General features: G+C 34.7%; 1 protein-coding gene across 1 annotated transcript in view; it reads left to right on the forward strand.

The window, feature by feature from the left end:
- The window catches only part of CFAP54 (cilia and flagella associated protein 54), a 97,966-nt gene that overhangs the window by 13,279 nt on the left and 72,096 nt on the right, over positions 1-12,591 (forward strand). Inside the window, exons 5-18 of the mRNA XM_026053478.1 lie at positions 416-474; positions 1,936-2,079; positions 2,540-2,653; positions 2,748-2,849; positions 3,802-4,006; positions 4,255-4,320; positions 5,439-5,551; positions 5,667-5,835; positions 6,104-6,189; positions 6,826-6,960; positions 7,709-7,859; positions 10,466-10,521; positions 10,979-11,107; positions 11,846-11,990. Of these exons, the coding sequence (XP_025909263.1) occupies positions 416-474; positions 1,936-2,079; positions 2,540-2,653; positions 2,748-2,849; positions 3,802-4,006; positions 4,255-4,320; positions 5,439-5,551; positions 5,667-5,835; positions 6,104-6,189; positions 6,826-6,960; positions 7,709-7,859; positions 10,466-10,521; positions 10,979-11,107; positions 11,846-11,990 (1,674 nt within the window). The remainder of the gene's footprint in view (positions 1-415; positions 475-1,935; positions 2,080-2,539; positions 2,654-2,747; positions 2,850-3,801; positions 4,007-4,254; positions 4,321-5,438; positions 5,552-5,666; positions 5,836-6,103; positions 6,190-6,825; positions 6,961-7,708; positions 7,860-10,465; positions 10,522-10,978; positions 11,108-11,845; positions 11,991-12,591) is intronic.

Here is a 12,591-nt window from a genome sequence, read left to right on the forward strand (position 1 = left end):
ATACCAAATGTCACATAATAGCACTGTTGGCTGCCAGGACATCACTCTGACAGATTAAAAGCAAGGCAAAGTCTGTGAGGAGAGAGAGTTTTTGATTTGTTTGTTTCTTTGTTTTTGCTACTATGGTGTTGGGAAAAAAATACCATTGGTTGGTAAAGTAAAAATTCTATATAGTACATATTTAAGACCTCCTTCTTTTCTGAGGCTGATCTGTTGTGTACTTTTGAAATTATTTTAGCATAAGAATATAGTGGCTAAATCTTGACTCTTTTAGAGGTGTTAATCGAGAATTTAGTTTTAAAGCTGTATTTTCAGGCTCTAAAGTGTCCAAGTTGTAAGATGTTTCAGCTGGTTAGAAACAAATTTCAGGGAAAAATTACTTTTTACTTTATTTTGCTTTATTTTATTCTTACAGGTACTATTCATATTTACATGATATGCAGACATTTGATGATGATAGGTCACTCTGCTAAGGTATGGCAAACTAAATGGAAACATTTGGAACATTTATGGAGGATTAGCAATGCACATATATTTTGCCTAATGGCATAACCTGACATTTATTTCATTCTCTTTTGCCAGTGGTAGTGCTTCTCGTGTGTAAATAAAATGCCTAGCATGCAGAAGGACCAGTGTATGGTCCTCACGCCATCCTAGCTCTTCTCCTTTGGTAGTGGAATGAAGCCCCCCCAGAATCTTGTGTTGGTTTTTGAGATGGCTAAGGCTTCAGTGGAGCCTCTGAGAGCTGCCCTTTTCTGAGTGACCCCAAACCTGAATCTGTTATCCTTTATGTCTTAGGTTTTTAATGTATTTTTTAAACATAACTGTTAAAAGCATAATACGTTTTTAAACATAACTTATGAACTGTTCAGTTCATAAACGAGCCACGCTAATAAGAGTGGCTAAGTGTCTCCCTTCTTTGGCTTCTGTTGTGTTAGCACCAATTATTGATCCTAAACTAAGTACCACTAAAAGGTAGCATGTGCTTCTTTCTATCTTTAACCTTATGATTTTGGAAATCTTCACTTGACTTCCTGAGAAAAAACTGTCTAAGGAAATCTCAGTTCTTTAATGAGTCTTTATTTTTAAGAGTTGAGAACATGTCCTCTTCTTTCAAGTTGAAAAAGTATACTTAAAACATACATAAAGTCAAGCACAGTTATAAATATAGTAAATTAGTATTCTGTACAAACATATCCCAGCAGTAACACTGACTGCATGCAGCGGAAGTGTTTTTAACTGACCAACTGATATCCAGTGAATCTCAGTGGCAGTTCTTGTAAATTGAAGTTTGGATGTTTTATTATGTGAGTTTAAGTCCGCTGTTTAAACTAGGGTAGAAAGACCATGATTCAGTTGCCTCTACTTAGGTGTCTGAATGCACGTGTCCTACAGGTGCCTGACTCTGAAGTGTCCAAGCATCTTGGCTGGCCTCCAACTGCTGTGCTGGAATGGCCCAGGGCTTCTATCTCATCTGCCATCCTCATGCAGGTTACTCGGATCTCTTTCAGATGCTGATTTTGTGCGTCTGAAACAAATCCCAAGGATTTGCCTTTTGCTCCTTGGAAAGTGGAGCTGTACTGACACCTGCTGGCTAGGATTTTAGTCACAATTTCTTAGTTGATCAGATTCACAGAATCAGAGCAGAGTTAAGGTTAGAAGGAACCTCTAGAGATCATCTAGTCCATCCCTGAATGATCTGGATTTCTTTTCTTTTCAACTTAAGGATTTTTCTTTGCTTGAGCTTCCACTTTTTCCCTGCTTAAATTTTAACAGACTCCACAGCATCCTAGATGCAAAATCTTTTCTATAGAACTGCATGGTAATGTGACTGTTCTGATTTTATACTGTGAACTTTATAAAAAATCTATTTAAAATGCATTCCAATTTCTATTTAAAATGCATTCCAATTGAAAGTGGATTTCTTCAATGCAGGTGCTGGAATACTTACTGTGGGCCAGTGTCTGTATGGAATCATCCATTCCACTTTTATGTGTACACTATTTGACATGGAGAGCCACTCTTTATACTGCAGTTTCTCAGTGTTATTATGATTGTCAAGACAGCATTAATGGAGAGGTATTCTGATTTGCCATGGTTAATATTTCAGATGCAATCAAATGGAAAATACATTTATGCCTAAAATGCGATTGTATGTAGTTTTTCCTTTTCTATTTATGTGCCGAAATTTAACTACATTGTGGAAGTATGTTTCATATGTAAATGAATAATCAGTTCAAAGCTAAATTTAATGTTACTTTTTAATGTAATCCTAGTCCTAGATTTTTAACATTGAGTAGCAGCCAGTCCTAATGATGATATGCAGATATACAAAGGAATTTTGCAAAGGTTTTCATTTCTTTTTTAGCAGTTGTTCAGGACTTGACATTCATTGTGGTCCTTTACTGTTGTTTGAATTCAAGAATGATGCAATTCTAAAATTATGCACTAGCAAACAGAACAGGAAAACAGTTTCAGTTTGTATACATCAGCTCATTATCCTTTCTTCTTATTATTGCTCTTTTTTTACTTTGGACAGATATTTGCTCGCCGTGGCCTAATGAAAATTGATGAACTCAAGCAACTTGAAAATATCAGTTCTTCTCCTGGAAATTTAGAAACCAAAAAGATTTTTAGAGAGGCCACCATAAAGGTAATCACCCTGCAATTAGACATCGACTGTTACAGTACTTAAAATTAAAAGGACAGAACATGTCACAATTATTTACTGTTTTTCTTTCTGTCAGATGACAGTAATGATTTTCAAAAGATTAGTGTATGAATCCAGAAGAAAACCCAAAAGCTACTTCCGTCCTAAGTTACGAGTTAACCTAAAAGAAGCACAAAATGTAAGTTTAACATTTTATATTATGGTATTCCTGCATTGAAGTTTTACCTCATCCCCTGAATCTCATGATATTGTTATAGATCTACCTCATATGGACTTCATAATATAATAGCAAGTTCTGGAATCTCTGCATTTTTGAAGAAGAAAAAGAAAGATTCTACAAAGTGACACTAGCTTGATGAAATCTTGATGAACGATTGGGATGTTAGGAATTTATCAAACTTTCAAATAGCATTTTGTTTCATTATGTATTTGTATATGTTATCTATATCACATAGCAGATAAAATCCAGAAGCTTGAAAAATCTTCCTTAATCAATTTTGTTCTGCAGTATCTTTGTGACTTTTATTAGTTTTTGACTAAACTGAATGCCTGAAGTTAAGAATAAATCTTTAGAATTTACACTGCTCATAACTCCTCCACTAAGTCTTTTGCTTATAAAATTTATTATGACAATTTTCATAGCTTTATTTAAGAATAAATAGTATTGAATATTCTCTAGTATCTTCTAATTCTGTAATTTTTGATATTTTAAAAATTTGTAAATATTTACTGTGCTGAATTTGTGCTGCTAAGAATCATTTTCTGCAAAGTGTGTAGAGCCTAGCTCCTGATGCTCCAGTTTGTATCGTTTTAAGAAGACGTGGGTGGCTTTAAACTACATGGCCTTGATACTTTTTAGCTCATGTTTGCTGTTGTACTGCTCTCTTAGCGAAGTACCATGCAGCAGTGTGTATGGTTGCTATGAAATTATTGTACTTAAGTATCATGCCCACTTGGCATGGAGCTTTGTTATGACTTTGAAGCATGAAATTCGTAACAGCAGGATATCTTACAGTGTATTTGTTCTTTTTTTTTAAGCATGTACTTGTTTTCTGAAGAACTACTTTGAAAGAAATATTGCTTTATTGTAGATGAATTTACGAGATGTACATTCCTTTTTTCTTGCTTAGTTACCATGGCCTCGCACCGCTACCGAACGGCTCCTGATGGAAATGTTTGATGGTCCCGCAGCGCAGTTCCTTGCCATTCTGGAAGCTCTGTCTGATAGCAGCAGGCCCGTCTTGCGCCCTGCTCCACCTGTTCCTGATGAAATAGAAATTCGTGATGTGGTTTCTGAGCTTTTTTTTGCAGGCATAGGAATCCTTTCAGGTAAAAGCTTCCATTATACTAGCAAAACAAACAAACAAACAAAAAACTCCAAACTGCTCCTGTTACTATCTAGTGACAGCATTTTTGTCATGAAAGCTTCACATCACATTGTAAAAATAAAAGAAAATATATAAACATCTCTTACAAACACAGGAGGAACTGGCTAATTAAAATAATGAAGCTAATAATAGAATATGGAATGATCTAACAAGTTGTCTATATTAAAGGTGAGGTGAGCAATACTGGTACTCAAGGAAGACACTGCACCGATCATTTTGGGATAAGTGCATCGTCAACCCTCTTGCAGTTGTTATTAAAAGGTACACTAGTTTTGAGTTTAAAGAAAATGATGACGTTAAAAAAAAAGACAAGTTCTGCAAGTGTTTGGTGAGCCAAGTGCACTTTCATGTTAATAGCAGCCCTATGCATAAGTAGATTGCAAAATGATGTCCTCTTTGGGAAATATATTCATGAATGTCTATAATACTGGGGCATGTTGAAGGGATTAGGTATAGATTTCATTAGCATTTTGCTATTACATTATTTATTGTTAGAATAGTATGCAAGTATATGCAAATGTTGTAATAATCATATATGCTCAGCATAGCTTTTTGTCTGGATCTGTTAATGCCCCTAATAATCATTTAAAGTCCAAATTCTTGTACTGGTATTGCAGTATGTGCTTAAGGAAGAGAAGGGCTGTAACAAAAGGATTTCTCTCAGCTTGTTCAGGACCTTGGACCGATTCCTGTGCTGCTTCAGAAAATAATAGCTCTCTATTACTAACTTAATATTTCCAGCATCTTTCGACAAGATGACCCTGTTCCTCGGTGGTAAGACAATAGCAGTGGCATGTTCCTAGGCCTGTAGAATGCTGTGCAGGGTCAGCTAAGGCACTTGTTTCAAGTTCCAAGGGTTAGAAAAACACTTTTCTGCCCTGCTGTAGTTTGGATAAATTTGCAGAGTGAGAAAACAGGATCCCTGTGTGTATAAATACATATTCAGATGTTGCAGTGAGAAATGCTCACCCATCTTGCGATAAATTATTCATGATTCTATGCATCATTTTTACTAGACTGCTAGGAAGGGACACTGTGGGGGAGATAGGTACCCTCATTTAAGCTACCATAGGTGGAAATAGGTCCTTTATATCCTCAAGGCAGACACATTAATATCAACAAAAGTACAGCATTTCTGAAATGTATTGGGACATTGAAGATACATCAATGTAACTATAATAAAGTAACTATACAAATTCATACATTACCGCAGTGTGATAAAGCCTTTGTATCTTGTTGAGTTATTAAGAAATCCTCACTGTGCAAAAAAGTGTGGAATTTTACCTTTATATTTTTAATACCCAAATTGTTGTTTAAATAGACTTCCAACTTCTGAAAATATACGTATGAATATATATATGTTATTGTCATTATTGCAGGAGAAAATGCTGTGTCTGGAGATGCTGCTGTGAAATTTGTAAAATTAGCTTTCAGCTATGAAGAGTGGGATGTGTTTGATTCTTCTATTGAATTAGTTATTAGTTTTCTTCAGGTAAGCCTGATGCTATTTACACATTCTTAATGTAACCTTTCCCTGTGAGGATAAGAAAGAACATTCAATTCCCAGATTTTTGAGACCAACTCTATTAGCTGTTTCTGTCATTTAGGGTCAGGATGATCCAAGATGGAAGAAAGCAGAAATGGAACTCAAACTGCTTACAGTGATGCAACCTTTAGTGTTTCCAAGAAAAGTGAAACATGCTTTTGCAGTTAGTGAAAATAATACCAGAGAAGCTGCCATGCCTTATGGTTCTGGAAAGAAACAGACATTAAGAAGTAAGCATTGTCCTTTTATGGCTGTTGGCATTTCAAATATTGTTGCAGCAAGAAATGTTATCATTTAGAAACTACGTAATATGGTGCATACAGTACTCTGTGGCAAAAGAGAAAATTGAGAGATTGTGTTTTCCTGCATTTGCCAGAAAATCACTTTAAAACAGAACAGTGTATGTAAGTTGACTCATACTTTTTCAAACATAGACTTGTAGCTAAAAGTAACACCCTATCTTTCCTTTTCTCTCTCTCTCTTTTAATATGAGTGTAGAAGGATCTCTAAAGCATGGAGAGCCATCTGATGATCTTATCGTTTTGGCAACAACAGTGTTTTCCTGTATCTGTACAGCTAAGCAGGTATAACAGATTTAGAAATATTTCTTCTGGTGGAATCACTCAGTCTGTAATAAATATATTTACTCTATCAAGAAAGGAGTCAGACGCAGAGTTTACAAATTGCAAAAACTAAATAGCAAGAATGAAAAAATATATCTATATAAAATGGGTACATCCATAAAATGTTTCCCTATCTATGTAAAGTAAAACCTACTAATTCTGTTCTCATTCTGCAAATTTTCACATATAGTAATTAAAAAATTCCTGAAGTTAATTGAACTGTTAAGTAGCATATAGTTTTCCCAGAGTATATCGACTATTATAACATTTCACATGTAGTTAATTTGTCTCTCCCATGTTATTTTTTTCTCTCTGCTTTCTGTATTTTTGTAACTGTTAACTACTCTACACTAGAAAGGGAGATACTTAAAAAAAAAAAAAAACCTAGTCTTTTTTGTATTATTGGCAGAAGATTGTCTTGAGTGCTGTACCAGGAATTGCTTTTGAACAAGACATTCTTTAAGCTTTTAAAATGTTGCTATGTGTTATAGGCAAGTTAAAGATAATCATTTACTGACTGTTAAAAAAAATGATTTTTAATATATTGAATATACATACCTGTTTCTACAGATCTGATAATTGTATTTTTCCTTCCAGAATCTCCAACCTGATAAAGAAATACTTGTTGATGTAATAACATTTTTGTGGCAGAAGTGTAAAGCAGGACTTCAGCGAATCCAAATGAGTGGAAGTGACTATTTAAAATATATCCACAAATACAAAGCTTACAAAGTACTTCTTTATTATCATGTATTTATCTTACTAAAACAGACTTCAGTCACATTAAAACCAAGTTTCTGGGCAGAATGCAGACAATGCAGAAAAATCTCATTCACTGAAAATGTGAATTGTAATGCCTCTCTTATCCCACTTAATCCCTTCTCTCTCTGAGTGAATAAATGCTAAGATACATCTTAGCCTTTCCTCAGTATCATAACACATTGTCTGCCAGTGAGCCATAATAAAAACTATCTAAGTTAGTGAAAGCAATTGAGCATGTAAGATGTAAGAGGAAATACTTTGTGTGTGGAGGGGTAAACTAAAAACTAACTTTTTAGTTAAAAAAAGTTCCCTAGATTCTGCTGCAGAAAATGGCAAAAAAATTACTTGTTGGGGATGAGTGGTAGCTAAATGATCAAATCTGCTACAAGGCTCACCTCAATATGACAAAGAATAAAAGTTATGTCTGTAGAACAGTCATAAACCTCATAAACTCATTTAAAAAAAAAGTTTGCTGTATGGAAAAACTAGTGCTAGGAAACATTTGGCATCTGTGTTTGGTGCTATTAAAAAAATAAAAATAAAAGAAGTTAAATACAAGAAGGGAGTGATATATAGTCACATTCCAAGAGTTGTTTTTCACGTTTATGAATGCTTTTAAACAATTTTGATTGCAAAACCCTACCTGTCTCAGTAATACATCAATAAGAATATTTTCCAGAAAGTTTTAACTCTGTCTTATTTCTTTTTCCTTTTTCAGTGGGTTCATGTACTTTGGATAATAAATGAAGTAATTCAGAAGAGTAGCATAATAGACACTAATGTTGTAATGCTAGCAGAGATAACCTTACGCCTAACTGCAATACTGGAAAACGTAGCGGATTGTGCAAATAAATCTGGGAAAAAAACAGGTAGAGCTTTCAATGAAGATTTAGGCTAATGGAAGTAATTTTCTTTCGCGAATGACTTGGCTTTTAAAGATTGGAAGTATTTTTAGTAGAAGATATTGACAAATGTGCATATTCAAAAATATTGTAAATCACGCAGAATCACAGAATGATTGAGGTTGGAATAGACCTCTAGAGATCACCTAGTCCAACCCTGCTGCTCAAACAGGAACACCTAGAGCACATGGCACAGGGCCACATCCAGGAAGGTCTTGAATATCTCCAAAGAAGGATAATAATATAATATTACACATAATGAATGTGATGTAGAGGTCTATTTGGCAATGGGAATGACATGGTGGGGTGATCCTAATGGGAGTGACATGATGGGGTGGACGTAACGGATCTTGTGGGGTGATCATAATGACTAGGCAAAAGAGTGGGTCTGGGCTGTGGCTGGAGAGCTGAGGGGAAGGCAGAGGTGGGGCCAGCATAGGTTAGTAGGCTGGTATAGAGGGGAGAGCAGAGTAGAGAGTGGAATGGAAAGGAGGGGAGGGTAGAGGGTTGGGTGGCAGGTAGGGGAGGGTACAGGAGAGAATAGAGAGTGGAAGGCAGAAACTAGGCTGGAAGGTAGGAGGTAGGGTAGAGCGGAGGGGAGGGTAGAGGCAGGAGGTGGCTAGAGAGGAGAGTGGAGGTGGGGGCTAGTGTAAAACAGAGGGGAAGGTGGAAGCAAGGGTAGTGTAGAGAAGAGGGGAGGTTGGAAAGTAGCAAATGGGGCAGAGTAAAGGAGAGGGTGGAGGTAGGGCATGGGGTAGGGTGGAAGTAGGAGGTTAGGTAGGTAGGGTTAGGTTAGGGTTAGTTAGGGCAGGATTAGGGTAGTGTTAGGCTGAAGTTAGGTTAGGACAGGTAGGATTTGGGTAGGTAGGCTTAGGGTAGGGCAAGTAGGCTTAGGAGAGGTAGGCTTAGGATATGTAGGCTTAGGGTAGATTTCGGGTATGTAGGGTAAGGGTAGGGTTAGGATAGGTAGGATTTCCACGCTGCCAAAAGTTATTGGAAAGACTGGAAGGCACCATCTGGTGAGTGTCACAATCCTGTGACTTACAGAGAGACTTTTCCTTTATGCTTCGTTTAATGACCTATTTCTGTCACACAGCTGTTCAGCACCTGTTGATAGTGGAATGATAAATTTTTGTAAAAACAATTTCATCTTTAATCAGAACTAATGAAGCCTGCTTTTCTAAGGATTTGTGTGTCATTTCTTTACTTTTACTGCTCTACTGAATTAATTCCATTTTGAATTACATCTGTGACTCACCCTCTCCACAGTTCTTTTCCATGTCTCTTAGTCCATCCACAGTATCCTCAAATTACTCATATGCTCTCTGAACTTTGACCATGCATGGACTATGACTTATCTGGAGCATTGTTGGCTAGTGGTAGGGCAAACAGAGCAGGAAAATAGTGAGGTCATACTGAAGCTTTTGCATTTTACTTCTTTACACAAGTACTGATTTTTGTGTAGGAGTTTAATTGTCTTTCGTATTGAATGTTTGAACTTGGCTGACAAGTTATTGAGATACAATGCAACTGACCAACTTTATTTACAAAACCTGACTAAAACACTAAAATATGAATATTTGGATATACTTTTAAAAGATATCTGTTATTGTTATTGTTATGAGTTGTAGTTTTCATAATTAATTTACAGTGTCTAGAGAACAGATTTTAAAGAGACTTTTAAAGCCTCTGTAGAAATGGAAGAGGATGAAATCTTTTTGCTTTGTTTTGAAAATAAGAATCTTGTAACAGTAATGTACCATTTTAAAATAGAGTAGGTATTGTTTACTGTCTTTCCATTGAACCAAGTGAACCAAGTGAATACAGTTTTGTTATTTTGTTTATGAGAAAGAGCCAGTAAACAAATGGAAGTATATGGACAAAACTGGTAAGAAGAGCACAAGACAGACTGGAAGGTCAAAAAGTGAATTCCTGCAGAAGGCAAAAAGTAAATTTCTTTCAGTGAAGAGTTCACAGTAAAGAGGGTTATTGCTAAAAGCGAAGAGATTGCCTCCTGGAAGGCAAGAGAGAGTTTTGGGTACATTCTTTATAAATAAAAATAATGTAATCCATCCATGTAACTGTTAAAAGTGTGATAATACCCCTTCAAGAAATATTTCTGTATCATAAATTTATGTATCATAAAAATTTGACCTCACACTTTAAAAACAGTCCTATAAATTAAATTAGCATTAAAAACTTCTGTGATTCATGTAAAAATAGTTTTAGATTAGTTAAAATGAAAAATATATATAGCCATTACAGTAAGGAACTAAGCGATGAGTCCAAGTTTGATTTACTTCAATCTAATATTCAAACTAATATGAAATATAGTGCACATTTTGAAATACTACGTTATTGGATAATCATGTACTAAATTGGTGTAATTGTACAGATACAGCTATCCTGTTTAAGCCCTGAAATTTTATTCAACAAGCATTATAATTATCCCTCATAGTCAAGTGCTGAATAACTGACTTACTGCTAGCTAGAGTCTTTAGTTAATAGTAGAGCTAACCAAATGCTACTAAATTTATCTGAGTGTATTTCTAATTGTTTTTTCTATGACAAAGAAATACGTGCCTCTGTCTCACAAGATGAAACCCGTGACATTCCTGAAATACTGATGGTAATGTCTATTTCATTTTAATTAATATAACATTTTGAATAACACGAGAGCATTTATTTCCACTAGAAGTTTTTTTCATAGAGCTGTGTATTTAATGTTGTAAAGAGGAACATTTACGATGTCATGCTATTGCAGAGGAAAGAACAAAGATGATTTTTCAAATCAAATATTTTTGAGAAGCTTTCTAAAGTTGATTATAGTCATCTGTGATATGGAAGAAATTCTATTTGAAATTTTTTGAAAGCTTAAGGAAAATCAGTCATAAGTTGATTAAAAATAATTTGAAATTCAAAACATTGATATTAGTATATGGAAACCTGGAGAACAATGCCTATCTCAGGACTATATGGAAGAATTTTAACTACAATATTTAATAATAGCTTTTTAGTTTTGTTAGTGCATTTTATCGCTTGTAGTGGTATCTTATATAATGTGTTCATTCTTGTTTTTATTTCAGAGAAGTTCTATAGAACAATTGCAAGCTGCTTATGAAAGTCTTGAAAAAGCAATTAATGGTATGAACACATGTCGCTTAATGACTCTTCTGCCAGATGGAAAATCAATATTTGATACCTGCTGTACAAAGGTAGTGTCTGGAAAAAGTTACATTGTAATAAAAGTTATAAGTAATATATTGGATATTGATGACAGAAAACTCATATTTTCTTCATATCTAGAAATCTTAACATTATCAAATCTCATCTTTCCAACCCATGTAATAATAGGATAGAAAATAGAAATCACTTTAGTAGAAATAGCATTTTCTCATTCAGTAATGAACTGCAGACTCCTTCATTTTTTTCTTTGTCATTTTATTGTAGCAATTATAGTTCTTTGTAATTTTATTTTGGTAATTATAATTACCAAATAAACAAATAAAATAAAGAAGTAATTGTAATTTGTATCTTCCTGCTACATTGTAAAGCAAAGATCCTTTTCATATTTGTTGCTTACAACTTTTTATTATTAAGATTAATTTTGGCCATTGAAGGGAGCCTAGATTTTCTAAATAATGTTAATTTATGCCAACGTGATCATGATGATCTTTGATTTGTGAAATGTTGGACACAATAAAACATTTTTTTCCCCAAATTTATTATTAAAGCTATTTCCTGTTTATTATCAGGTTTTGACTGTTTTCCTTCTGCCAATTCTCCATGCTGTTCGGTCTATTCATTTTCCTTCATCTATGCTTAATCAAGTGAACACATTTTCCGCAATTATGACAACTTCTTTCTATTTACTGAAGTAATAATATTAGACCTAAGAAAAGTGTAATTTGACCTAAAACTTTGTTGACTAATTATTTCTTTCCATTCATTAGGTGGACCTAGATGGCCAGAATTTGAATTCTTTGGGCAGGGATAATGATAAGCCAGAAACAGGTACTGGTTTTGTAATAGATTTGCACTTGGAACTTATTCAGGCCCAGCATCGAGTAGCTGTGAAACTTCTTAAACTGACAGAAGGTATGTTGTAGTAAACCTCAATAATCTTCGTAGATTAGAATCTTGATTAGAGTCCTCTGTTAATAAATTCTGTAATACTATCATATAAAGGAATATCTGCTATCTGTAGTCTAGAAAATGTAGGACAATTTGTATGCCTCATATGTTCAGAAATTACAGGTTTTAGATTTACCATGCCATACTAATCTCTAATCTATACTGAATTAAGTGGAGTTGGGCTTTCCTAACAGCTACTGAATTCAGTTCTGAGGTTGTTTTGGTATAATATAAAGTGATAAAGTGTCAATATCATGTTAGAGTTAGCAGATATCCTACTCCTTCATAGCTGCTGAATGCCCCCTGAAATTACTATATTTGGATTCCCACTCCTGTGGTTTTGTTTGTTTCTTTGTCTTAATACAGACTAGTATTATCTTGATGCAGCAGATTTCTCATAGTGATCAACAAGATCCCTCTTGCTGTGATGTTATGTTATCTTGCTGTGATGTTAGCATTACATTAACAATGGTAGAACAAGATTGTGCAGTTCTTTTAATGGTGGGATCACTCTAAGAAATTCTGTCAAATCAAGCCAAAGAGCAAGATGGAGCAGAGAGTTAAT

The sequence above is a fragment of the Nothoprocta perdicaria genome, unplaced genomic scaffold (assembly GCF_003342845.1).
Source record: "Nothoprocta perdicaria isolate Ctin4 unplaced genomic scaffold, notPer1 scaffold_116, whole genome shotgun sequence".
Classification (NCBI taxonomy): Eukaryota; Metazoa; Chordata; class Aves; order Tinamiformes; family Tinamidae; genus Nothoprocta; species Nothoprocta perdicaria.